The sequence below is a fragment of the Cheilinus undulatus genome, linkage group 10 (genome assembly GCF_018320785.1).
Source record: "Cheilinus undulatus linkage group 10, ASM1832078v1, whole genome shotgun sequence".
In the NCBI taxonomy this organism is placed as follows: domain Eukaryota; kingdom Metazoa; phylum Chordata; class Actinopteri; order Labriformes; family Labridae; genus Cheilinus; species Cheilinus undulatus.
In genome coordinates this window covers 22,939,826-22,967,649 of record NC_054874.1, presented here as the reverse complement: position 1 = coordinate 22,967,649, position 27,824 = coordinate 22,939,826, and the positions used below count along the sequence as shown (strand labels likewise).

The window sequence follows — 27,824 nt, the reverse complement described above, 5'->3', positions numbered from 1 at the left end:
CTTAAACTAAAGGTCAAGGAATTGCTGTTTGGATTTTGACCTAGGGTTGTTAGAAAGTATCGATACACTGATATATCACGATATTTCGTGGAACAATACTGTATCGATATTTTAAAATGCAGTATCAATATTTTTTAAATAAATAATTTACTTTGTTGATGCGGTAGTTTGTGGTGTAATTTCACCCCCTGACCACTAGTTGGCGGCAGACGCCACCAGCTGACAGCAAGCAGTTGACTCTTTCTGCTTATCCTCTGCTTAGACAACGAGATCATGTGAGACTTATGGTCTGAGCGAGCCTGTTGCTCATGCCTACCCAGCAGTGCAGCTTCTTCTGCATTAGTAGCGGATATGTGGGCTTCCAAAACATTAAAGACAGTACAGACTAATACAGGAGCCAAGCCCTTTGTAAGATGTGCCACGCCAGAGTGAAATACTTGGACAGCACAACGAAAATAAGTGCGAGACATCTTAGTGATAGTTTAGCAGCTAACAGCTAACATGAAAGAAGCCTGCTGAAGGTACAGCTGATTTTTACTCATGCAACCATAATTACCCAGTCAATACTTTGTGTGTGTGTGTAAGGACCTGCGCCATTGCAGTGTCGTTAAGAATTTTCGTAATATGAAAAAAAAAAAAAAAACACTGGCCCATCACGTCATGCCCTCCTCACAGCACAGTCCATCAGTCCTTAAAGATGGACATGAGGATCAGTCTTCCTCCACAAGCACCTTCTCATTACGTTGAGACATACAAGCATGAAATATAAAAGATTTTAGAGCATTTACTCTATATTGATTTTTTTTTTTCACTTTTCTTTTAAAAATCCTGAAAGCATTTTAATTCATTGCAACAAATGGGAAAAATCCTCATCTTTAAATTACACAAAAAGATTTTAAACTTTAGATGATGCAGGACCATATATTTTATAACACACCATATATTTTATATTTGAACACCATAAATATAATTTTAATACATTTTTATTTATAGCTTGATTCTGTTCTATAACTTAAAATTATATATTTAATTCTATAAATAAACACATATACACACCCACATATACATACAAATTTATATATATATATGTATATAAAATTACAAAAATTTTGCAATAGATTGCCTTGCTCATAGTATCACAGTATATCACATAATATTGATATCTGCACCCCTGTACATATCGTATTGCCAGATTCTTGCCAATACACACCCACACACCCCTATTTAGACCTGTTTTATTATGAAAAAAAAAGAACTCAGTAGATCAAAGATCATACAGGATCTTAGTCGTGGAAAAAATAACCTCTAGGATTGTAAGGGATCTAAGAGAACAGGATGAAAGTGAAATGTTGGATATCGAAAAGAGACAACTTGCAGACAACTTTTGACTTGTCCACTGAATTGTGTGAGTTTTTATAAAGTAAATGAGACATTAAGGCGCAGTGGTGGACTTACTGTGCATCACTGTGGCTGCAGGGAGACACTGCAGTGATGAAAGGAAAATAAACCCTGCCATGAATAAGATTTGGAAAATTAGTTCTCTAGTTTTGGACCTTAATTAATGCATTAATGCTTAAAGTTTATAAAAAATAATAAAGTTGTCATGAGTTTTCTGAAACATTTAGCCTTTTTGTGGCTCCACATCCTGAACTCCTACCCAAGACATAAATCTAAATCCTGCCACAGAAGAAAAATCCTTAAATGTGGGTAATAAATTTATATTCCATTCTCAGAAAAGCACAGTTGTCGTAGAACCACTGAAAATTTTATTATTAGCAGATGTTACAAAAACATGAACTTAAAAGTCTAATTATTAGTAACTGTTGAACTGATCCAGTGTGATTAAACTCCTGAGACCTGAAATTTTGTCTAGAATGCATTTGTAGTTTCTCCTATTTATTCGGGGCAAGTAAGACCTGATAAGTAAAAAACATAAGCCCTGTCATTGAATAGGGAGTCATTTTCACCAAAAAATGTCTGCATGCAAGGAAAATAGACCTATATTATAAGTTATGTCTTTACTTACAGGAAGTCATTTTGACAAAAGATTTTTTTCTGCCACTAAAATTTTTTGAGGTCTTGCAAAATATCCTTTAAATTTCAAGAATTTCCAAAATACACAGAAAATTCACTGAAATTTCCAAGACATTACCAAAAGTTTCTGTGAATATATTGAACATCTTTTTAAAACTACCTTAAAAAACAAAATTTCCAGGGCATAGGTGGCCTAGTGGTTTAAGGAGCGCCCTACAAATGTGTACGGCCTGGGTTCAATTCCGGCCTGAGGCCTTTTACTGCATGTCTCTCCCCTGCTCTCATCCCTGTTTCCGATTCTGTCTGCTGTCCTCCTCTATCAAATAAAGGCACAAAAATGCCCAAAATAAATCTTAAAAAAAACTTTAACTTTCTGAAAAAGTTTAAAGATTTCTATAGAAAAAAAATCCCCCAAATTTCATGAAAATTCCTAAAACTTTCAAGCAGGTTCACCAAAATATAAAATCAGTTCCACCCAAAATTTCACAATCAAATTCCTCGAAAATTACAACAAAATTGCTCCAAAATCCATGGAAAATTTCCAAACCAATTCCCCTAAAAAATCATGAAAGTTTTAAAATTAATTTCCCCCTTTGAAAAGTTCTAATTTAATTCCCACACTCTCTCCACACAACTACACAAAAATATCCCAAAAAATGTCGTTGAAATTCCTGAAATTTTAAGGCAAATTCCAAGCAATTCATTTTAACTTGTATGGAAATTCCAGACAGTTATCTGAAAAAAAAATCTAGTGGCAGAAATGATTTCTGTGTTTTAGGTAAGCCAAACTTGTATGTCCTCATATGTACATGCAGGCTCTCAGGATGTTAATGATGGGTTTTCTGTTGGACAACACAGAAGGCTGGTTTTGGTCGTTTTATGAGATTTCTTGATCAAATCAAAAAGTGCAGAATATCATCATCAATGTGATCTTTCTTGAATCCTCATATCCTTTAATCAGTCTACAAAAACATGAGGCGTTGAAAGGCAGTTAAAGCTGGGATGTATTTTCAGTTTCTTGATGTTTTTGTGGACTATCATTTCGGGAAATCTCGCTGGTAACATGGGACACTTGTCAGCTGCTCCCAGTTTGTCACAAGATGTTCTGCCTCTGAGAAAGGACGGCGTGGTTCTGTTTAGGTTGTCTCTGTCACTGTTTACTTTCGCGTCCTCAAATTGCACGTCGGGTTATCGTGCGGGGCTTTAGGTGGCATGGAGAGACGGTTGTGACATCCTCAAGCTTATGACCTTGGAACAATTTTTACAAGAGAATGAGACTCTTTTTTTCCAGTTTCATCAAAAAAATAACAAATGAGAGTTTGGAGAAGAAACAGAAACACAAGTTCTAAATAACAGGAAAGAGGGCAGACGGAGCAGTAAAGCATCTGTCGCCTTGTCTCCTGCGTCAACCCAACTCTCACGATTTGTCCTCCTAGTTGTTTTCCTTTTCTCTTCTGTTTACCCCTATCATTCTTTCTCTTTTTTTGTGTCTGCCTTTCTCATTATTCTTCACGCTAACACCTGTCCCAAGTTCAATGCTTAAAGCTGGCCAAAATGCGCATGTGTTTACCTAGCTGTCTGGCCCAGGAGGTCGTTGTCCGAGCGTCTAGACACAGCTGAATCAGATTGACTTCATGCCTCATAAACCCCAACACCTTTCTCTTCTTCTTCTCCCCCCCTTCATTTTTCATGCCTCCTTCTTCTCCCCTCGTCCCAAAAAAGCCCTCTTCCTCGAATCAGACAGCCAACTTAAAGGCTCACCCACATTCTGGTCATGTTCACAGGACTTTTTGTGTGTTTAAATAGTAACAAAACCCCTAAAGTATTCCACTGATCCCACAGAGGGAGTCTGTTTCCAATCGTGGGTTTATGTCGATGTTTAGTGTTGCATGGATAATGATGAGCTGTGTTGTTCCAAGGCTGCAGCGGCAAAGCTCCAAATTGCGCCATAGGCTATAATTGTGTTAACAATCACATAAATCAGCATCATGATTGGTTTTCAAAGTCCAATCAGATAAATTCAAACCGATCACTAATACAAAGTCTTTTAATGACTAAATAATACATTTAGTTTGTGGGCTTTGGGTGGTTTATTAGGACTTTTAAAGGGAGATTTTTATATAGATTCCATTAAGACCACAAGAACAAGAGGAGCTTTTTGATCATTCCTGTTGTTTTTAGTTAGACTAAGTATTCAAAGCAGATACTTTTTGCTGCTTAGCCTCAACATCAGAGCGTTTTTGATCAAATCTGCCCTGAAGAAACCTCTGAGACAGCTTTTTCAAAAACAGACACCAACCTTCCCCCCATTTGTCTTTCACCTCTATCTTCTGAGGAAACAAAACCATGGCATGACTTCATATCCTAACGTAAAATACGACCTATTATCCAGAAGTCTGTTTATCATAACGGCGTCACCACAAACTCCATTGGCAGCAGCTCTTGCGCTTGTTCTGCACCATATTTAGTTGCTTAATTACAGTCATCATTTAACGAACCACATCGCATGTGTTGCTTTTTGCTGTTCTGAGGAATTGATTGCTGCACAAAACGGAGATCTCTCACTCCTGCTCTGCTTCATTTGAGATGTGTAGTTTATTCTCATGCCTGGTTTCTCTTCTCTTCTGTTGCAGGACCTCCTGTAAGTATAATCTCATCTGGTTCAGGTAGTATAAAATCTATTTATTTGAAGGTATTTTAACTGTTGATACAGACCAACTTATTCAAAAGCACATACATTTTAACATTCATATTGGCCTTGTTGTTTCCACACACACACTAATAAAACATGGACACAAGCTGACACATACTCGCTCACACATGTGCATCCAAAGAGCACGGTCATAAACGGACCACCAAGGGAACTCTGTGGGTGCACGTGTGTGGGAGTGTGTGTGTTACACTGGGATGATAGTGACGACTTCTTAGCAAAGATTAAAGATGAGCCACATTTACACAATGATAATGATTTCATTCAAAAATGGTTGCCTTTTGTTGCATTTTTGCTGTTTTTGTTTGTTCCAGAGTGCAATCTTTCTAAACAACCCTGTTTTGCTGTCTTGTACTTTAGTAATATTGAATTTCCTCTGAAAATCGAGACTCTCACACATGTGCATTATGGTTTCAGTCAATTTGCAAATAGATGGACTGCAACAATGGTGGCAGACTTCTGAAACTGTACTGCTCACTCCCAGTCGACATTTTTGTGAAATTTACTTGACATAAAAAATCAATTTATTTATCCCTGAATGTCATTCAAGTAATCACATATGGCTTGACTGGCTTGACCAGTTTTATTTCTGTTTGGGATTGAAACATTGGGAGATACTAATAAAAAAGCTGTTGGAGGAGGAGTTTGAGTAGTAGCATTAACTGCATACAGGTGAGAGCTTCAGTTTCAACTGGGATTTTAAGTACTGTCCAGTGAACATTAAAATTTCAATTAAAAACAATAATTGACTCGTAAAAAATTAAGGTAAGAAAACAGAGGAAAAAAATTAACTCGGACAAACATTTTTCACAAAAATATATATATTTTAATTCTGGTGTAGTTATGTCACAAAATCATAAAAACTGAGCAAAAATGTAATTTTGTCTCAAAGGCCCCGTAAAGTGAAATCTAAACCTTTTGTCTTAACACACTAGATATGTTGGAATAATGTTGCTGTAAACACATGAAAACACCAAGATCAGTGTGACTGCTTTTTTAACCTAGACCGTTAAAACGTTAATCACCTCTTTCCTGGCTTGGTTTCATTTGAGCAGAGCAAATATAAGAGCTCATGACATCACCGGTCTTGATGGGGAATCACCTCGCTGCCCCCCTAACGCTACAACAATATGAATTCATTGACAGTTCATATCAGTGCAGTCTAATGTTAGCTAATGATACTGACTTTATTGAAAGTTAACTTCCAGCTACACGCTGTTTTTGTTCATTGTGAGGCAAGTTTCTAAAATGGATTAGCCACGGTGGCATACAGGTCTTTAAAAGCCTTTAAAAGCATCATAGAAGAGAGGTTTGTGCCAGAAAACAGTAAATTTAATCCCCAACACCCTGTGCTCTGAACAGCAGCATTTTTTTTTTTTTTTTAAATCTGGGAGGATCAAATGTCTTCTGAGTGGGTGTGGCTTCAGGCGTTCACATGATCACCATTTTTGTTTGCAGTTTTTAATGTAGCGTTTCTATGTAAATGTGGCCTAATTCTCTTCTTTGGCACTATTCTCCCTATTGAAACACACATAGTAGATAAAACACACAAATCAACACTACTGGACACTAATGTAATTTTTTAATGTTTTTGTTGACATGTGGTACAGATCAGATATGCAGAAGCTCTGAAACAAACCATGAGTTTGTTTTTTTCTCAGAAACATGAACAGAACGTGTCTGGCTGACATTTTTAGAATGCAAGGAATGGCTTAAATGAACAAAACTGTCCATCCAGCTGGTTCTTTCTAAGTGTCCATGAAACGATGGATAATGTCTTTTCCTGAAGTTACTCAGAGTGCAGCCTTCAGCTCGTAAATTTAAAGAGAAGACGTGATAATGAGTCACCTGCTACTGCACAGAGTAGCAGTCTGTCAGTGTCATTTGTCTGAGGATTGAAGGTTCATTAGACAACAAAAGATTAAACATAGCAAATTCTAGAGTATAATTCTAAATGCATGTCTCCTTTAGGGTTAAGACTGATAAGTCATGAGACATTTTTTTTCATATTCAGCTGCATTGTTGGTTTCTATTCTAACATATCTCAATGCTTCATGCTTCAATCTCTAACCTCACCAGGGCAAGGCTGGACGGGATGGATACCCGGTAAATTTGATTTGTTATTTATCCTGTCACTCTTCAATTCACCCAATCACATCTCCACTTTTTTTCCCTTTGGGTTTATAACTTTTTCCACGCTGCTTCATAAGCCTTCTGTCCCTTTCTGCCTCTTTAAAGACTTTTACTCTTATCACCTCCTGTTTCTTTGACGCTTTTTAACATTTTCCTTCCACAAATGATTTGTAATGTGCCAGGAATGAAAAGAGATTCAATTACAAAGACACATGATATTAGAAATGATGAATAATAATTCAGTCAGGAACACTCTCATCAAACATTTAACCGTTTTTTTTTTTGTTTTTGTTTTTTTAACAAATGAAATGATGCATATGAATACAATAAGATCAGTTAAGAAGCAATTAATCCATAGCAGCATGGATCTGAATCAGGGTGCAACAAGCTTTATGCTATAAAGGAGGAGGCTGGGGTGGAGGAGGTTATGCTTTGCCAGCAGCAGCAGCAGCATAGTGCATCAGCATCAACGTAAGCAGGATTAAGTGAGATGTACATCATATTTAAATGTGATGCTGTGTTAAGAGAAAGGTGTGGGATTGGCTGTCAGAGCTGGGAGGCAATAATTAAATTCCCTGTCAATTCCCTCTAGCTGAGAGATAACCAGCTCTACCTACTCGACCACAGTCATCCCAGTATCACCCCAAACAAGGCTGACTGCCGAAAACAAGTTTCAACCATGTCATGCATAGGCTGAGTTGATGAGATGGGTTTTGGTGCTTTTAATGCGCCCTAGGGTGTAGTGTTACAAAGATGGACTGCTGGCAAAATTACATGAAGGTCTTGGATCAGTAGTTCTGCAGTTTGTCTGATGCCAAAAGAGACTGTATTTTTCGAGTGCTAGAGGAAACAGGAATTTTGAGACCGTCAGATGCTGTGATGTAACTTTCTGTGACATTGACTGATCTCCACTGATTGGTTGAGAGAAATCATTCTGGTTCTACTGTATCACAGAGAGTTCAGGGAGACCACGAAGGAAGATGACAAAAGTGACCGTATGGTTCCTTGCCCCAGAAAGGCTTTTTGCTTTATTATCTGCCTTTAAAGACAGGAAGGAAATACAGCACAGAGTGTGGACAAAAAAAACAAACAGCACCAGGATTGAGGACCAAACCTGCACAGAGAACCACAGCCTCCATATATTACCAACTTTTCTGTCAACTGAGCCTAAGCTACAACCCAACTTCTGAAAATTTTTGACCGTCTAAATTCATTTATTGAAAAACGTTTAGACCTCAGATGAAACTAAACCTCTGTGATGAGGTGAACATTTTGGCTGTTATTTTAATCTTGAGAAATGATCACATTGTCATGAGAAAGTCAGCATTTTGTTTCCATTACAACATGGTAAACAAGTCAAGATCTTGCGGAAAAAAAATTGAACTCACTGAGTATCACATAAACCAGTGTGAAATAACATTTATGGATGTATGTCCACTTAGGGCTTCCATACATCATAGATGTTTGCCACTTTTTTTCCAAGTGAACATTGAGACACAAGAACCCTCATTTTGGGTCCTGATATGCCTGTTGAGAACAACTTTCTTAGATGATTTTGGGGAAAAAATAAATCTAAATTATTTAAACATAAATTAAATGTGCTAACATGAAGAGAAATAAACATCAAGAAGATATGATCTGTAAACAAAAAACAAGCCATACAAATAGAACCAGGCAAGCAGAAATCTTGCCCTTCAGCTTTTAGAAAAGGTTTGTAAATGTAGACTCCTGAATGAAAAGCAGATCCTTTATTCGCAACAGACCACAGACACGACAGCCAACCACAGCTGAGGTCAGGTTCTTGTGTTATCAGGAGAAATAGTGGCCTCTTGTGGCCAGCAAGAGTACTGATTTTTCTCCACAAGCACTCGAGCACTGCTCAGTTGATTTGTGGCTTAACCATCATCAAATTCCCATCTTTTAACTCTGGTGCACACTCAGAAGTCAGACACTTTCTTCTTCTTCTGTTACCGTGTCTGGTTGTGTTACCAGAAGTCTCCCAGTGTTGTGTCCCACAGCGTCTCACTGATTTTGTATGTTGTGTACGTTGTGTCTGACTGGGAATGTTGGGAAGTTCATTACCCATGGGGCTCGGTCCCAGTCTGCCTGGCACTGCGCAGCCCTCCTGACGGGAAATGCCTGCTGCTAATTACACACAGGTGGAGCAAGCGCACAGTGAGCACTCATTTGTGTTTGTTTGCCTGTGACCCTATTACTCTGTGTCACTGTCTGAAATAGAGATGCAAAAGTAGTTTTAAATCGTGTTTCTCTAAAAAGCATTGGATAAATTAAAGCTGCATAATCTTCCCTGTTGTGGTGCACACATGACTAAAGATTCTGCATGTATGAAGTTACAATGAAACAAATGCATATTAATCATACTGGCAGCTAACAGGGACAGCACATTATTTCATTTAGCAGCAGAGATGATCACGTTTCAAACATGGAGCTGTTCTTCCTGTTGGGTAGCTCCGTTTGTGTATCTCTGTCCATATGTTCAGCTGTGTATGAACTCCGTCCAACCACCCATGGTTTATGTAAATCTCTGAAACAAAGGCCAGGGCTGTGGAAGTGGTCAGAGGTCTTTGTGTGCATGTGTGTGTGTAAATGTGTGATGTTTTTCTCCCACATGGTCCACTCATATGGAGAGGGCATCAGCATAAATGAGCAGAGTGAGTTTTCTCAGAGCGCCGCCATACAAACTGTGCCGTGCCAGCAACTTGTGCCAACAAATTCTCCTTCTTTATTTTTCCAGTTAAACAAACAGACGGATCTCTCTCCAACACTCTTTTTTTCTCACCCTCTCTCACCCTTATTATGTCTCTGTCAGACTCGAGCCTTTAACACTCAGCAGGCAGCGGTCTTTATTCTGTGACACATTAACACTTCATTCAACAAAGGGCTGAGGAGTTCCATTTATTGTTTTACTCAAGTTCATACTTTCACTCAGCCATTTTGAGGTTAATATTATACTATTTACCATGCCCGGTCATTTAATCAGAACCGTTATTAGAAACAATATATTGCCTCGACCCTCCCCACATACAAGGAAGTTATCTCTAAGTTTGAACGCCCTCGACAGCTGGAGCCAGAGGCAGTGTAGTTTTAGGTTGTCCTTACCTACATCTGTTCAGTTCTTCTTGCAAAATCAATATTTCAGGAACACTTTGAATGATTTTCTTCAAACTTTGCACAATTCTCCATTTTGATTGCAGGATTTAGCAACGTGATTTTGGAGGTCATAAGTCAGAGACTAAGGTCACTGGGCCTCACATTCATCCCTTGTTTGTGTTTGTGATACTGCAAGAAGAGTCTGAAAATGTGTCTTCAAACTTAGCACAAACATAAACTCTGAATAAGGTGAATTTATAGGATTTTCGAGGTCAAGGCCAAGGTCATTGTGCCTCATGTTCTCCTAATGCATTTATGTATGATTTCTCGGGAAGACTGAAGAATTTTCTTTAAACTTCTTAGAATTGGAGAGAGGTCTGGCTGCAGAGAGCACATTTCTGACAGCCGTCCTCACAGACTGTTCATCTAAGATGCCTTATACCACAGAAAGGAAGTTTCTTGATTTGCCAGTACAATGTATTTCCAGTTTTAGATCATTTTTTAGATTCAGCTTTACTCATAAACGAATTCTGGCAGTTACATTGATGAAATAACCACACTGCAAACAGTACGTACTAATCAACATTTTAAAAGTAAAACAGAGAAAAAGGTCAGAGGTCCAATCCAGGATTAAACAATGTATAGACCCCTTTTAGAAGTAGTTACACTAACTATTGCTCGTTTAGCCTTGTTGGCTTTAGCTAAAGCAAACATAGCCAAGCTAGGTATGTAATTATGTTGCTACACAGGACAGTGTAGCTATGTTAGCTTTAGGAATGTGAGCTTTAGCAAACATAGCTTAAGCTAACATAGCTTCGTGCATAACATTGCTGAGCAGCTTACGTTGCTTATCTGTGAGCTGAGCTTGAGCAACATTAGCGATGTAGCTACATTAGCTATGTAGCTACATTATCTATAGTTATGTTAGCTTTAGCAATGTGAACTCACTCTAATGTAGATATGTATCTTACATAGCTTCTATGTGAGCTTAGCTGTAGATATGTTAGCTCCATAATCTATAGCTATGTTAGCTTTAGCAATATAAGCTTTAGCAAACTTGGCTAAAGCTAACTAAGCTACCTAGATAATGTAGATATGTAGATTTTTTAAATTTAAACTACTCATAAATAAAATTTACATTTATTACATTACATGTAACATTACATTCATGAAACAACTACACTGAAAACATTACAGACTAAGCAACATTTAAAAAATTAAATAGAGAAAAAGGTCAGAGCTCTAATCCAGAATTGAACTAGGCTATGTATAGACTAATTTTAGAAGGAGTTAACATTAACTGTAGCTTGCATTCACTTTGTTTGCTTTAGCTAAAGCTAACATAGCTTTGCTATCTATATAATTAACATTACTATACAAGCCATTGTAGCTATTTTAGCTTTAGAAATGTGAGCTTTAGCAAACATAGCTAAACCTAATGTAGCTATGTAGATAATGTATCTGCATAGCTTACATATCTGCTTTGTGAGATTAGCTTAAGCTACATTATTTATGCAAATAGTGTAGATGCGTAACTAATGTAGCTGCTTCTTCATTGGCTATGTAGCTCCATTATCTATATAGCTTGTTGCGTTGGAATGTTTTCATGGAGGACCAGCTTTTTTCCTGTAAGCAGACTGTTTACTTGCCTTTATTAAATGTTTTGTAATCAGTTTGCTGGTCAGATTTTTAACTTTTGAACTTTGGTATCCTAACCCTTACCTTAACCCTTTATAAAAGTTTAGCCCTATTCTATTTCTGAAATAGCATGTATTTCCGTTCTTAGATAAACGACATCTGAGATGTATAGTCTGCGACAGCAGCTGTTAGAGATGTATGGTATGTAGCTGGACTGTCTTGTAAAAATGTCCACTCTGAAAGAAGGATAAAATGATAAGGTTTTGGAGGTCATCGGTCAAAGGCCAAGGTCATCAGGTTTCATTTCCTTCCCTTTCTTGTGAACACAATATCCCAAAAATGTTTTGAGGGATTCTCTTCAGATTTTAACTGATTATCCACACTGACTGAATGATAAAGTGATCTGATTTTAGAGGTCATCGTTACTTAAGTGAGAGATCGGAGTGGGTCTTCCCCTATTGAGATATCATTTTAGTTATGTGTATCTCTGAAAGTGTGTTTTTTCTAGAGTGTGATTTTGCACAATTCGCCCCTCATTAAGGTGTTTTGCACATCTCACAGCTGCTAATGCATACCGCAGTCCACTTCTTTTAGCGCATTAGTTTCATGATAACAGTGTTAAATGACTTGTGGTTTGTGTGCATCTCAAGCAAAAACTCTATAAGAACTGTGTGTTGGCGCGTGCTGATGTATGTTTTCTCTCCTTGTGTAACCCCTGTCACTTCTTCTTCCTCTCATAAATCACAGACGGGGGGTTGAATTTCAGAAAACTAGCCTTCCTGTTGTCAAACAATCAAAGTCAGACACACTGGCAGAAAAGTGCAGCGGGTAAACACTCACCCACTGAAGTTAATTTTCATTCATATGTGCAGTCACCACGGTGCCCGGCTACCAGCAATGTTTACTCTGAAGTGCCAGTCTGTGACAGACAGCGAACCTCAGTCAGCAGAAAGAGTCCAAGGCTCACATTGTTACGACTTCCAGGCCGTAGAGCGAAGATTAAAGCCAGACAGTCACCCATCAACATGTCAGTAATTTTCTGTCCCAAACACACAGCGCTCTGCTCCTCTGGTATGCTTTATTCTGCACTTTGGGTCTGGATGCAGCCACTTATTCTCTCCCCAAAGAGTCAATGTCATGTTGTACAATTTATGTTCATGTACCCCTGACGTAGAGGGGACTTTTGTCCCTGTGGCAACATGAAAGAAAGTGTAAAAGAGGAGGGAAAAATATTTAAAAGAGGGATGTTCCCAATGCCAGATGAAACAAAACAATGAGGGGAAGAAAAGTAGACCCATGAAAAAGGAAAGGGGTTCATCTTCCTTCATTTTGGCATCACATAATTAAACTCAGTGAGCTTAATGTGTGCGACACATCACTCAGCCATGTGTGTTTCTAGCTGAGGCATCCGTTCTGATGTGCAGACACCAAGTTTTCATGAAGCATCCTCAGCAATTACACCCTGCTGGATAATTAGCAGTCTGCACCACAGGGAACCTCATAAAGACAGTAAAGACACCCCTTGCCCTGTTTCATTGGGATTAAGAAACACCCCATTACACATATGCATGTATTAGTATGCACTCACAAACACAGACAACACTATACCCCCTCCTGCAGGCCAAGGAATTTTCCAGAAATGTGTTTCAAAAGCCATCTAATTGGTGAGATTGCTGAGTCCAAACTTCTGCAGAGGGACACTGCAGGTTAAGATGGCGACATGGACTAGAAATACGCACAAAGACCCACACAGGAATAAAAAGGCATTATTCCTTATTTCCCCACATTCACTTGAGGTTTTGGTGGTAATCTCAGACCTATTTTCTCACTTTTTCACAACATTAATCTCCCTTTTTCTATTCTTTTATGGCCCTTTATCTATCCTTCTTTTTTTATCCTGTGGTCTGATCCATTTGTGGTACAGATGAAGGTTTCAGTCGTGAATTTTTGTTCGTACAGCCTGTTCTATTTTTATATGAATTCCAGCTCCTTTTATGCCCTGCAGACTTTTGTGCTCTGTAGGTCTGTACCACACTGGAGCTGCACTTTAACGTTGCAGTTACAGAGTGAAAAGCTAAAGTAAAGCAAGGGCCACACATCAAGATACAATTTCACCTGGTTCCTATGTTCCGCTGTCTTATCATTATTCTTATAAACCTTTCTCTTTGACCTCTGTTATTGATTTAAGTAGGGCCCATGTATTTCAAAGTATCTCATCTTGGCCGTCTTTGGTCTGAGAAATTCTTACTTTAACTACACATTTATGTGCGCAGGATGGCTGACCTGCATGCCCCTTGTCTGTTAAGCTGTGCACATCTTCAAAAATTAACGCAACATTGCTGCAAAATGTAGTTTGCACATAGACAGCGGGAGCGGTGTTAAGGCAGAGGGGATGAGCAGAGTCGACACAGCAGCAGGGGCGACAGTGGCGAAAGGGCAGCTGGTGTAATAAGTGTAATTTCTCCCTCACTTGCCAATCAAAATCAAGAAGGGGCCGGTCTTCAGACAATGAAATGTACCAATCTTATTCATCTTTCTTTTTTTTTTTTAGGGTAAAGTTCGACAGCTGTTGCATAACTCAGGACAGCATTCTTTTACATTGTCACCATGTTTCTGTGTGATATTCCCTTAAAATATAGATATGCAGCACACGGCTATTTTAAAACAATAATACGAATTGTAACGAGGAGAACTGGAATCGTTTTTTATAGCATAGCATCAAGTAACCTAGGTGAGAAGCACTCTAAAAAAGAGGTTATAGGAGCTAACAGCGCTAAAAAGCCAGCTGTGATTTTAGTATAAAGACACTTGTGCCTGGAAGGTCTAGTTACTGGACAAACAGTATTTCTGGCTACCATTACACCATGAAGACAAAAGAACAAAAAGATAATTTGTGGCTTTACCTGAAAAGGGATGTTCATGCCCAATCCCCATGCAACCTGTCAGAGCTTGAGCAGTTTTGTAAAGAAGACTGGAGAAAAATTGCTGTGTCTAGATGTGCAAGCCTGATTGAGACATATCCACACAGACTCAGTCATTGCAGCAGTCACAAATATTTCCCAAAGTTCATTGCATGCCAAATCAGAGGAGCAAAAGAACTCTCAAGCAGCCAAGTATCTATACTTAAGAAAATACAAATAGATAAACTAAGTGGGCATTGACACTGCAAATTTCCTGTAATATAATGGGTTAAGTAGGCAGCTATAGTGCTTAGCAAGGAGGGCAAAGGTGTGGACAGATGATGATGGAAATGGGGCATCGTCCATGGATCTGACTGAGCAGTCCACACAGGCTATGACGGCTGTATCCTTAGAAGGATGTAACCCCTGAAATTGGACACACCTTATGCCTGTTCACTGTTGTACTTCAAGTTGCTCTATGCATGAGCTCTCTGTTAAACCCACATGTAACATCCATAAACACATGCAGTGTTTAGAAAAGTTAACAGTTGCATGTATGATTTATGAGTTAAAAAGTAGGTTTATCTGTGAGAAAAGAGGAGTTTCCTGTATGCTTTTTTTGTGGGTTGAATTATCGCTCTAAGTAGCAATAGTTAATCTTGGGGTTATCGTATTTCATTTTGCTAACAGTTAAGGTCTAAGAGGCTCTAGTTTCATGAAAATTTTGCCGGTCAGATATTGGATATGGGGTTGTTTTGTGAAGTAGGAAGAGAAACCCACAGAGCTACACTACCTGCAGTTCACAGGCCACTGTGAGGCTTGTTAGCAGCCATAAATCAGTCTGTTTTTTTTTTTCCTCAGTTCAGACTTTTGCAGCAGCCTGTGACCTCGCCATGTACACCTCATCTGCTCATCCCGACGAGTCTTGAAGGAGCCGGCTCTGATAAACGCTGCCAGATGCCGAGATATCGCACACACAGACACATGCAAGCATAAATCCCAAGGCAGGGAGAAAACTCAGAGGGACATTTGTAGGCCTACTTGAGTACTTAAAGTATCATGGCTGGCATGAGAGACTCAGCGTGCTGCTTTCAATAGAGCGATGAAACCAGTTAAGGAAGTATAGAGCATTACATCCTTACACTTAATCTCAGCTTTAGACAGTCCTGGTGAAATTATTGCTGTGCGATTGGTCTCGGTCATTTGTTCCAGTCCTGTTCAAACCACCCACTGCTGATTTCACAAGGGGCACTTAATCAAAAAGACATAGAGGGAGACTCAAAGGCTTTTGCTGTACATTTTATAAATCTCTGTTATACACACCAACCACTAATGTTTTTAAAGAGCCTTTACTTAGTGTTACAAGACTTTAAAAGAGCATCAAACGATTAATGAGAGCATCCCTTTCCTTCGTCTGTATGTGCCTACTGTCCATCTATCAAAGCAGGCAGCGATGACACTGCGGTGGGTTTTCACTGCAGGACCCCAGGCCGGATAGCACCCATGGGTATGGTTAAGCTTTAAGATGAAGGGAAAGTAAGACTTATATAAGCCTTCCAAGGCCAGAGAGGTTGATTGTTGATTATGGTTTCCACTCTACAGAGCCATCAGGACTGTGAAGGGTAGAGCAATCCACCACTCCCGGGACCCTGTGAAAACTGTTAGCTTAACATCAAGTATGGTCGTTAAGGAGGAAGTCAACATTAGCCTTTACCACCTACATCACATTTAAGTGTTTTAGGAAAGTTTGATCCAAGAGTTCCTCTTTGTTTGAGTAGGGATGTAAAGGTTTGTGCCTTTGAACTGAGTGTTGCTTTGCAGAGGAGGTTCAAGGACTGCTCGGCTGTTTTTATTGAGGTAAACAGAGTGGACAACTTCAACTGCTGTTTCGGCACCGGGCTGAGGTTGTATAGGGACTCTACTTTACTGCCTGTGGGATTATCTCATCACTGCAAACACACAGAGACGTGGGCTTGTGTGGAAGTTTGATCCAGCTGGATCAAATCCTCTCACAGTCCATCCCACCTGATACCGTACTCTACATCAACAAATGATTATGAACAACAACGACCTGGAAATGTCTTATTATGGGAGTGTATAAATGCACAAACACGCACACACATCACAGGATATACACTGAACATTTGTATAAACTAAAAGACACAATTTCTTCCTTTTCCTTCTTCTTAATCCTGTAATTTCCAGTAATTGCAGCTGTTTCTCTTCTTCGCTTACAAGCACGCTTTTCCTGTCTTCACTTGTTATGTCCTTTCCAAATCCTCTTAGCAGTTTTAATGAGTTTATTTAAATTGTTTCCTAAGAAATAAGGAGACAAACTCAAACAGTATTTAATACTTAGAAATAACAGCTGGTTTCTGATAAATATATTGTTCTCAGTAAACTGAAACAACAGTTGTCTTCATTTTGTTAGCTACATTTTCATAGCAACTAAAGTTTCTTGGCATAATTTGGCAGAAAATAGTAGGAAATCATTTCACTTTGGAAAGAAATGCACTCACAGTTGGTTTTAAGAGTTAATAAAATTGACACATCTCCTGCGTTTATAGCCTACTTCACATGTAAAGTTTGAAACAGTAGGATGTTAGCTAAGCTAGCATGAAATGAGAAAAAAAATAGCCTTCAGCTCTTAATCTGCACCTCCAGTGTCTACATCTAGTTTAGTCTAATTTTAAATAAGAGTTAAAAACACATTAACTCCAGTTCAAGTCTTACTAAAAGGAAAAAAAAAAGATCTTAAGTAGCTTAGCTACATAAGCAACGTGTAGTTATATAGCTAACTTAGCTAAATACAAAGCTAGCAAAGCTACATAAGTAATATAGCTATGTAGCTTAATATAAAGCTATCAAAGCTATATAAGCTACTCAGGTAACAAAGCTATATAATGTGGCAAAAGCAAACAAAGCTACATTGGCTATGTCAGATTTAGCTATGTTTGTGTAAGCTAAACATGTTTTAAAAGTAGTTATGGCTGACTTTAGCTACACTGGCTTACAACGTCATGGTAACTACATAGCTAGTGAAGATGTATTAGCTTTAGCAAAATGTAGATTAGTCCAGATTAGTACTCTGACCTTTCTGTCTGTTTTATTTATGAGATGTTGCTTAGTCTGTAATGTTTGTAAAATGGTTATTTCATCAGTGTAACTGCCAAATGTTGTTTGTGAGTATAACTGAATTTAAAAAAATAATAATTTTCAAAACGCTGTACCTGCAAATTTTGTCCCTTCCATTCTGACTGAATCGGTGTCTCACAGTAGTGGTCAACAGCCAAACCCCGCTCTAAATTAATTGTGTATATTTTTGTATATAAATCCCAGCACAATCCAGTGGGCTAGTGCAATAATAGCTCATCAGCCAGCCAACAATCAGTGTAATTATAAAAAGTAACTTTACTATAGTACATGTAAATGTTGTTAAATGACACTTAAATAACTGGATAGCTGTTTAATTTTATTTATGGACTGACAGCGATGCTAGCTTGTTACTAGCTTAGCCAACAAAGCTTGATTATAAATGTGTAAACTATAAAGTCCTGGGATGTGGAAATGAAAAGCTTTTTAAGGGCGATGGGATGTAACTGTGTAGTGTTCAGTATGTTTGAGCATGTTGTAGCAGTAGTAGCAGTAGTGTGGTTTCGGACACAGCTTCTATCTTTGCTAGTCAAAGTGTTAAGCTAGGTTGACCACGCTGCAACTTGTCATTAGCCTCAGAAAAAACAAGAGTGATGGCTTTTTCTTTACCTAGACAAGAAATGAGAAAGTGTATTTCTCAGATAGTTGAACTTGACTGAAACTTTTCTAGGCTCAGAGTGAGCTGCTCTTACTGCTTTTGTACTTTTGTACTCCTAAACTTAGTCTTTTGTGTGTCTTTCGACAGGGTCCTCTTGGCTTGGATGGGAAACCTGTAAGTATTATCATGCTTTAATGAGTCAAATATAATTTGAAAGACTCACAAAATTTTAATCTTTGCCTTTTTTTCTCCTCTCAGGGCATTCCAGGAACTAAGGGGAGCCAGGTAAGCCTAGGCCTAGGCCCTACTTGTTGTCTTGTTTTTGTTTTTCTTATATCACGTTGAAACATTCATACTCTTGATATTTTCTAACTGTGTAACCAGGTGGTTATTTGGACTGGTGCTATGCTTCATGAATCATTTTTACTATACCTAAGGGAGCATCGCTAGACTGAAAAGCCTACGGTAGCCATCTTGTTTCCTGTTCCACCTCTTTAGTCATCCCATGGCCCACAGCCATGAGAGAGTCATGGTTTAACTGAACCGAGTGGCGAAATCCCCTTTGCACTTTACCTCTGAGTACGATCCATCACCTCTCCCTGAAACCTTGCACACACCCAGGTGTAGTTTGGGAACAGGCTGAGCAGAGAGAATTGGTAACACACCACGGGGAAAAGCAAGAGAAAAAATATGACGCCTCCTAAGTCTCTTTAAAAAGTCATTATAGTACCCTCCATCCCCTTCCCTTCATCCTCTCTCTCTGGTCTCTTTGCCAACAAGAGAAACAAGTCATCTGCTGAAATGTAAACCCTTCACAGAATAATGAGAGCTGTTTGAACTGCTCCTCTCCAAACACCATTAAGCTGTTGTTTCCTGCAAAAGGAGACCCCAAGCTGGGTCACTTCTTTAAGAGGACTCTCCCCATCACTGAGGGTCCGCTGTAAAACTCCAAGAAGGCTCTAAACAGACCTGTGACCAGAATCTTCTACTGTCAATAGAAATGCTCTTCTATAGACAGGGGAGTCACGAGACAGAGGCTTAGCATACATCAGTAAATCGGCATTTAAAGCACCACAGACAAGAGAAATGCCTTACTTATTAAGCTGAGGACCGATGACACCGAATCCACCAAATCCACTTTCCTTCAGTTTCCCCTCAAAATTATTAACAGTGGTGCAAAAATAATAATAATAATAATAGAACTAGTGACAATGAAGCTGTATCCAATTATAAGACTATAGTACTGAGATCAGAAAGACTAAACTGAAACTGGAACAGTTCAGGAGGTAAGCTGCTGCCTGTCATCATGTGCCCATGTACATGAACAAACAACTTACCATCTGCATCACACCCTCTCCTCCTTACCTACAAACTCCTGAACACAGTAAGAGCTCCAGTCCAGACTAAATGTCAGCCAGACAAACATAACATGAGGAAAGAGGGAACAAATTAGAGAGAAGCGGTGCTGAGGAAGATCTCATGGCAGATTTAGAGATGGGGGGAACTGAATAAAAGCAGAGAGAGGGAACGGGGGGTGTAAGTGACAGAACAGACAATTTAGAGAACAGAGATGTGAAAAAAGTTAGTGATGGAGAGACAGTTGATGGCAGGTCTTCATGTAGACTGTCTGCAGAAGGCATGTTTTGAGGTTTGAGGTTGTGGTGCCAGTGAATCAGGATGAAAGAGCCCAGATTAGCTCATCTCAGGGCCTGGTGTTCATAATAACCTTGTAAACAGTCCAAACATAGAACCATAACTTCTATATGTAAGGGTACAAGTCTTTGTTTAAGTTTCTATCGTTTCACATCTTCAGAGCTCCCCTCTGAGTGAAAGACTGGTACAGGAACAAAGATCGGCCATTCTCTTTTATCTCTTAGCAAAACAGTTTTTATCTCACAAAGAAAATCTTAAAAGGGATTCTCGCTGCATATTTTGAAATGCACTCACACAGATGGAGCTTGTGATTGAGCAGTCTAAATGGCATGGCTGCATTAAGTGGTATTACCGCCTTGCCATACCGTTTGATGGATGCTCCCCGCTAGATGCCAGTTGAAGATATATTGCGCTATGATGTATGTTTCTCGTATGATGGCTGATTTATGATTTGACCAACTGTCTCCGATTATCTGCTCTCTCCTGCAGGGGCTGCCGGGACCCAAGGGAGAAAAGGTATGCCTTAAAACCCCGCTAGACAAACACTCACAGGTGTTCTCTCCATCGTTCTCCACATTCAGGTGTTTCGCTGTGCTGCCCATCAAACCAGCTGTACATTACAGCTAGTAATGTTGGACTCATATGTCTCTGAAGTAAATAGATCTACTGGGTGCAATGATAACTAGATGTTTTTTCGCTCTGAGCCTCTGCCCAGAAGGTGCATGAGTACGCTCATGCATCGTCATTTACTGTACGCACCAGTGGGTGATTTGGTGTGTGTATGATCCTGCATTCAAGCAGAAATCATCAAGATAGGCCCAAGTTTAAGCAAACAGCATGTGAGCAGGATTTAGCTGCGATTGCAATGGACAGATGGTGCTGAGGTTTGGAAAGTTGGCTCCTTTCATGTAATCATGCTCCAAATCCTCATCAGAGAGCTGACAAATCTGCAGCACGCGCACCCCCACTTTCATTCAGCTCTCCTATGATTGTAGCTGCCGCTTATCAAATAGTTTTTGCACTAATTTTCAGCATCCTAAACTGGCGTGGGGTCAAGTGACCTTTGAGCTGTTTCCTTTTACACACAAAGTTATATTTTCATGCTCATCACTGCCTCCCTTTACAGTATCTGTTTAAGCTCATGCCTTGTCATGTGCCTGTCCAGCATTTAGAAGTGCTGACACTTGTTATTTTCCTGTTTCTCTCCCAGGGTGACCAAGGAGACGTTGGGCCAAGGGTAAGTCATGTTTTCTGGTGTTTAAAATGAGATGGCTTTGACAGTTTTTGTGCATTTGCAATGTTTTTTTTTGTGTGACCTGTCAGAAATAGGCTTTCCTTTGATTGTGTTTTGTTCCCAAGCAATTTAAAGACATGCTTCAACATTCCAATCTCCTCCCAAGTTTTTGTCCTCTTTATTCTGCTCTGTCTTCCCGTTTGTGCAAGGATCCTGTTTTCATTTCCACATACCCTTTACAATGACAGGACACTGTGGTTTTCATCTCCATTTAGTCATTTTGAGCCTGTCACTGTATTGATATTTTGGATTTAGTAGTGACCACATTGGGACCAGCCTGTGGATTGCCAAACCTCTGTTGTAAGACTTGGTTGCCACTTGTCAATTACACAGTGGCCATTGCCCAAGCCATATCCTGCTTTATAGATACCGTCAGCATCAAGGGGAACGCCACCAGATGTAGGATCCAAAATCCAAATGTGTGTATGTCTGTAGTCAGCACTTCATTACATGTAACTTCAAATTTATGTTGACCTTTTCCACAGTGTTAGATTGTGCCCAAAGTGTTTGGTTTATCATTTTTGTGTCAACTTTAATCAATTGTATCTATGGGGTTTTATCTCTTACCAGGCAATACAGCCAAGCATTAAAAAATAAATGAGAATGACTCATTAAGACAACAATCCAACTGTATTCGGCTATGTCCATCATCCTTCGACAGCTAATATTAATGATTCAATGTAAGACATGTAGTTTGCAAGCATTAGCATCGGAGTGTATTCACAGTGTTGCAGGCTAGGGAAAAGATGATGTCACCTGCACCCAACTATGATGTAATGCCATCTATATCTATAGTCTTTTCTACTCTTAAAGTCCCTGTAAAGAGATAAAAACAAAAATCTGTGTTTTAGGTTCATCTTATGACAGACCACTGTTTTATGAACCATCAGGGCAAATATCAGTCATGAAAAACATCTCTAAGTTTATAAAAAATAAGCTTCAAAGTCATGAAAAATGAGGCAGTAAAATCTGCTTTATCATGGTGTGGGCGTGTTGTTGAATGAGCCGAAACCACACCCACTCATGAGAAATATAACCAATCAAATTAGGAAAAAGATGTTAATTCCTGCTGCATCTGGTTCAATTGAGAAATAGACAAGCACTCTGGGAATTAGCCTTCCCCCTGACCTTGGAGATTAAACTTACTGTTTTCTGGTACAAATCTGTTGTTAATGATACTTTTAAGGGCCTGTAGGCCACCATGGTTGATAGATTTTGGCAATTTACTTTGCAATCAATAAAAACACAGCATGTAGCAGGCTATTGACTTACAGTAAAGGCAATGACATCAGCTAACAACAGACTGTACTGAGATGAACTGCTTAGCGATTGTTAGGGTTGCATGGTGGGGGCTGCAATATTCGCCCTGACCAAATTAAACCAAGCCAGGAAAGAGATGAACAACTTTAACAGTCTGAATCCAAAATTCAGTCACACATAAATCTCAGTGTTTTCATGTTTACAGCAACTTTATTCCAATCTAGAGTGTCAAGACACAATTTTTGGATGTCACTTTACAGGGACTTTAACGGAACTGTAGTTTTAGGAAATCTACATTGCTAGTGACTGAGACAACAGACTCATTTGGAAAACATTTACCAGGAAAATAACCAATTGAAAAATTGTCCGATTTTCTCATCACCCCCTGCACATTAGAAAGAATTCACCATAAAACCCCCTCTACTGGCTTCTCTTTTTAACTTTTGATTATCTTTTTTTCTTCTTGCCAAGAGGCTCACCAGGGAGAATCAGGGATCCTCAGACACTTTATGTTTCATCAGAAAAAAAATTGTTTTGTTTTCACAATTTTAATGAACACTCAGACTAACATAAATACATGAATAAAGTTCTCCTTTTAAAAACTGAATTCTTAGGCTATGTTCACACTGCAGATAAGTAACCCAAATTTGATTTTTTTTTTTTTTTTTTTTTTTTTTTTTTTTGCTCATATGTGACCCCTATCTTATTTTTTCCTGACACTGTAAACTGTGCATTGAGTCTAAAATGTTCCTGTCAAAATCAGGCCACTTTCATATGTGGAACTAAATCAGATACATATCCAATCTTTTGGAATTCAAGCCCAGTGTGAAGAGCAAGACAAAAAAATCAGAGTAGTGTACAGACAGACAATTATACAATTTGTCACTTTTTCTTCTACCCACAAGTCTTTTAGTGTGTTTACACTGTGCAGCCTCCCCAGTTACTGCACCAACAGCATCATCCTACTCCTATGATGAGGTTTGAGTTACCCACATCTCCAAAGCCAGAGATGAAAACAATGATAAAAAAGAATGATGGAAAAAAATGAAACCTCACCATCAAAACCCAACGCCAGGGCAGCGAGCCAAAGCAGCCAACCAACCCATGTTTTCTTTTTAATATTACACCATAACCTCCATCTTACATCTGGTCCATGTTGTCAGTGTTGTCTTTTCATGTGATATCAATCCAGCCTTCATGAGATCTGTGTAATTATCTCCCATTTTATCCCCTGTGGTTTAAAAATAAGGCCCCTGTGCTTCACATGGTAAACAGTCTGGTTTCTTTGAAGAACTCATGTATGCTTTAAATCCTGAATACTCTCTTAGTTTTATTATGTTTAGAACATATTATCAGGTCGAGGTCACACTGCTTCACATGCAAAGTAAATATATGGTCGTGAAGATGCATTGTTTTCCATCCAAGCCTGTTATTTTCATGTTTTTATGATATAAAGTAGATCTGCCACTTAGAATTAAATATATATCTGCACCAGTTGATAAGTGATCAGTTTTTAAAATGATTAAGTAAAGAAAACTAGATTTTAGATGTTTATTTAAATTGTATGAAGTCCAATAGCTCTGAGGGCTTGTGGCCACTCAGACAAAACATGCATAATGGCCAATTTATCCAACTCCATGAAGCCATTATTCACTATTTAGTTAAACCATCCTTATAGGGTTGACTTTCATTAACCGCATGATTTTAACAAAACATGACTGTTAGTTTAGGCCAAATATTAGGCCCAAAGGCCAAAAAATTAAAGTTTTATGCCTTACTTTTATGTCTTTGTGCCACTACATGAGCACTGCATCAATTAGAATAAAATAATAGTTAAAAGCAGAAGAATAAATCCCCACAAAACAACTTTTGTCATACAACTAAACAACTTATTATTTTCATTTGTTTGCTAAAATACAATAACGGCCATTCACCATTTTGCCTCTTCACCAGTGTCTTTGATAAAGATTAGAAATGTCTTCTTGGTACTTTCTTATGGTTTGCAAGAAGATTCTGTAGTTTTGAGGCTTTTTTGGGGGTTGTAGGGTTAGGGCTAGAAAAGACTGAGGGCTATGACCCTATCCCCTAGGTAGACAGAGTGGAAGATGGTATGTGAGAAAGAAACTTTGAGCCAGAGTGGAGGCCTACACGGGGCTAGACTAATGGCACCCCAAGAAGGTTCTGACATTTACCAAAGTTTTCTCCTCTGGTTTTGTTCTTGGCTAAAAGGAAGGCCTAAGAAGACTCAGGAGTATTCTTGAGCACATTTAAGACTGATATGTTGCTGTCTAATTTAATTATTTATTTTGCTAAACATCAGTAGATACACTATTTAAACCTAGTGAAAACATTCAGTAATGCAGAGTTTGATCTACACTACAAACTGTAATAAAGGAGTATTACAGCTTTAGGGTTATAAGATGGGTAAATTAATTAAGTACAATTTATTTAAACAGGAAAACATCATTGATACTAAGAATCCTATTTACAAGAGTATTTACCACCAAGAAAAGAAGAAGCACATATATGAAAAGAAATAAACAGATGCAAAGATGGAAATCCTGATCACAGAGCAAAAAGTCATCATTAGAAACATCTACAGTCTGACACCTTTATTCCAATACCTTTGATTTACTTTTACAATGATTTAAATAGTGCAGAACCACCAGACTCAATTTTTCCTGCAGCAGATTCCGGGCTGCCAGAGCTGCATACCTGAAACTCTTTTTACCTGTTTCCTGACAGACTTCAGGGGCAGATAGAAAATGTAAGTCACAGACTGACTTTCACAGCTCCTTTCCCATTCATAAAATCACAGGAGTATGATAAAAAAAAAAAAAAATACTCACGATAATCTTCCTTCATACACAGGTATTTAGATAATAAATCTGTCACATGTTCCATTGTTTTATAGCACCAGATTTTACCATCACATTGTAATCATTCTGAATATTTTAGCTACATGTTATCCCCCAGTTTCATTTCATCTGATGTGAGTCTTTGATGATTACATTGGTATGCAGGCCTACATCATTTCTGCTGAGCACTGTCTGAACAAGTGATAAAATCCAACATTTTTTTTAATGGACTGTATTTTTTTATCCACCACTGGTGTTAATAGAAATCGTACTCAATCAGCCTGTTGGGTTTCATTCAGTCAGCACTACATCCACTCTCTTATTAAAGTTTTTCTGAAAACCAGTATGCACAATATCTGTCTACTTCTCTTTACGGTCCTATGTGATTTCTCTGTCACACATGAAAGATATGGCCCCGCAATCCAGGCCTGCCCTCAGAATTGGTTGGTCCCCTGAGGGATTATGTTGTGTTGATGTATGTGGGTTGGATCAGTAGCATTCAGTGCTAACAGTTACCTCATTTTTTTTTTCATTTTGGAGCTGCAGAGAGTATCAAGCTATTATTGTTATGATGTTGAAATTATTTGTTTGTGCCATTTTAAACCACTTTCTCAGCCCATTTTTGCCACTTTTAACCCATTTTTGTTATTTCGAAACATCCCATTTGACCACTATTTCTGCCCATTTCTGCCATTTTAAACTCATACTTGCCACTTTTTTACCGCTTTTCACCCTTTTTTCTGCCTGTTTTTGCCACTTTTGACCCATTTTGCCAACTAACACCTTTTTTGCATATTTTAACTCGTTTTTCCCACTCTCTGCCTCTTTGCCTCTGGTAACCCACTGTTGCCACTTTTAACCCTTTAACATAACTTTTTGTTCCCATTTTTGCAACGTCTAATCACTTTTTATTACTTTTTAGGGTCATTTTTCCACTTTCATCCCCTTGCATTTTTTTTTTTTGCCTATTTTAACCATTTTTTTCCACTTTTAAACCCTTTTCACAACTTTTTATTCCAAGTTTGTCCACTTTTAAACCCTTTTCACAACTTTTTATTCCAATTCTTTTCCCTTTCTATTACTTTTCATTACTTGCTATGTCCACTTTGCCACTCGTAATACCTTTTCAACACTTTTAAAGCCCATTTTTCCACTTTTGTCTCCACTTTTCACACATTTTTGCCTTTTTGTCACAGTTATTTTATATTTTCCCTTGAAGTTGTCTCAGTTTCTTCTTATTTTCTGGCATTCATACATTTCTGCACATCATGGCTTAACTATGAAGTCTGACTTAAATGTTTTAGTTCAGTATGCCCATCCACTTTGTTAACATTACCAAAGAAAGGTAATTCTGTTTTAAGAAATGAGGTTTATAGTTTGAAGTAGGTGATATACTACAGCATAAATAAATCATTAAAATATGTTGTTGCTTTGATAAGAGTGGTTATTATACAGGTTAAAAAGGAAATATGGTTATCACAGCTTAACATTACAATGGACCATGACTTTGCTTACCTCCATGGCCCCTCATATGGCTGGGCCCCAGAAAACTGTCCCCTTTATCCCCCTTATAGACAGCCTAGGTCTAGTCTCATGCCCTTCTGGACATTAAAGAGGCATTTCTCCATGTTAACAAGGAAAAACACTGACAAGCTTCCAACGTAAAAGGACAAAGTATTCTAAGAATTAAGAAGAAAGGTGTGAGGTGTTCTGAAACGCAAGAACAGCTTCATACAGATATAAATGCATAACACTTGAATCTGCCTGACACTTTTCTAAGGATCTTCTTATGAACAAATTAAAGTAAAATTCTTGGAAGTCTTTGGTGAATGAGGTCGATCATTTATCTCATTGATTTTTTCCTCTTCCTCCCATTTTTTACTCATATTGTGTGACACTGGGCAGCAATACTAAACCAAATTTTAGTTTTCATTTTGCCTATGTCCTGCCTTATAAAGATCATTACTCTGACTGTGACCTACTTTAGCAGTCAAAATACTCATGCATGTCATATTAAGACTTAATTGCCTTCTGCAGCCACTTGTGTTTTTCTTGATTATTGCTCAGAAGCTTTAGTAAGAATCCAACAAATGACAGGCTTTAAAGAAATAATTAGAAATGACTGTGTAGCCATCAGTCTTCTTAAAGCTGGAGCCTGACAGTGCTGGCTTTAAGGAGTGTAAGCGTATTGGAATGAGACTGAACGACTATTGTTTTACAGCAGAGCACAAATGGAGTGTAAATTTGACAAGCCTGCCAAGCGGAACAGAATTTATGATGCGGCTCTAAAACGTAACTTGAATTCCTGATTCCAATCAAGGCATACGCCGTTACATTTCACAGACCATCCCTTCAGATTTCAAGGTAGTAGTTTGTGCAAGAGTTTAGACTTTTTATATTGCTCTGCATTGCGTATTCTTGCCAAATGGTAAATATTAGACTTGGACCAGGCTTCTGGTGTGCTGATGTCTTTGGATAAAGC

At 38.5% G+C, this 27,824-nt stretch overlaps 1 protein-coding gene across 9 annotated transcripts in view; it reads left to right on the top strand.

Annotated features, from left to right (window-relative positions):
• Window positions 1–27,824, top strand: part of col23a1a (collagen type XXIII alpha 1 chain a) — a 197,263-nt gene that overhangs the window by 144,289 nt on the left and 25,150 nt on the right. For 7 of the 9 annotated variants that reach the window (XM_041797293.1, XM_041797298.1, XM_041797299.1 and 4 more), the window contains exons 4-9: window positions 4,668–4,675; window positions 6,824–6,850; window positions 18,425–18,451; window positions 18,536–18,562; window positions 20,420–20,446; window positions 21,141–21,167. In XM_041797293.1, coding sequence (XP_041653227.1) covers window positions 4,668–4,675; window positions 6,824–6,850; window positions 18,425–18,451; window positions 18,536–18,562; window positions 20,420–20,446; window positions 21,141–21,167 — 143 coding nt within the window. The remainder of the gene's footprint in view (window positions 1–4,667; window positions 4,676–6,823; window positions 6,851–18,424; window positions 18,452–18,535; window positions 18,563–20,419; window positions 20,447–21,140; window positions 21,168–27,824) is intronic. The other 2 variants (XM_041797294.1, XM_041797296.1) reach the window with 1 other exon arrangement.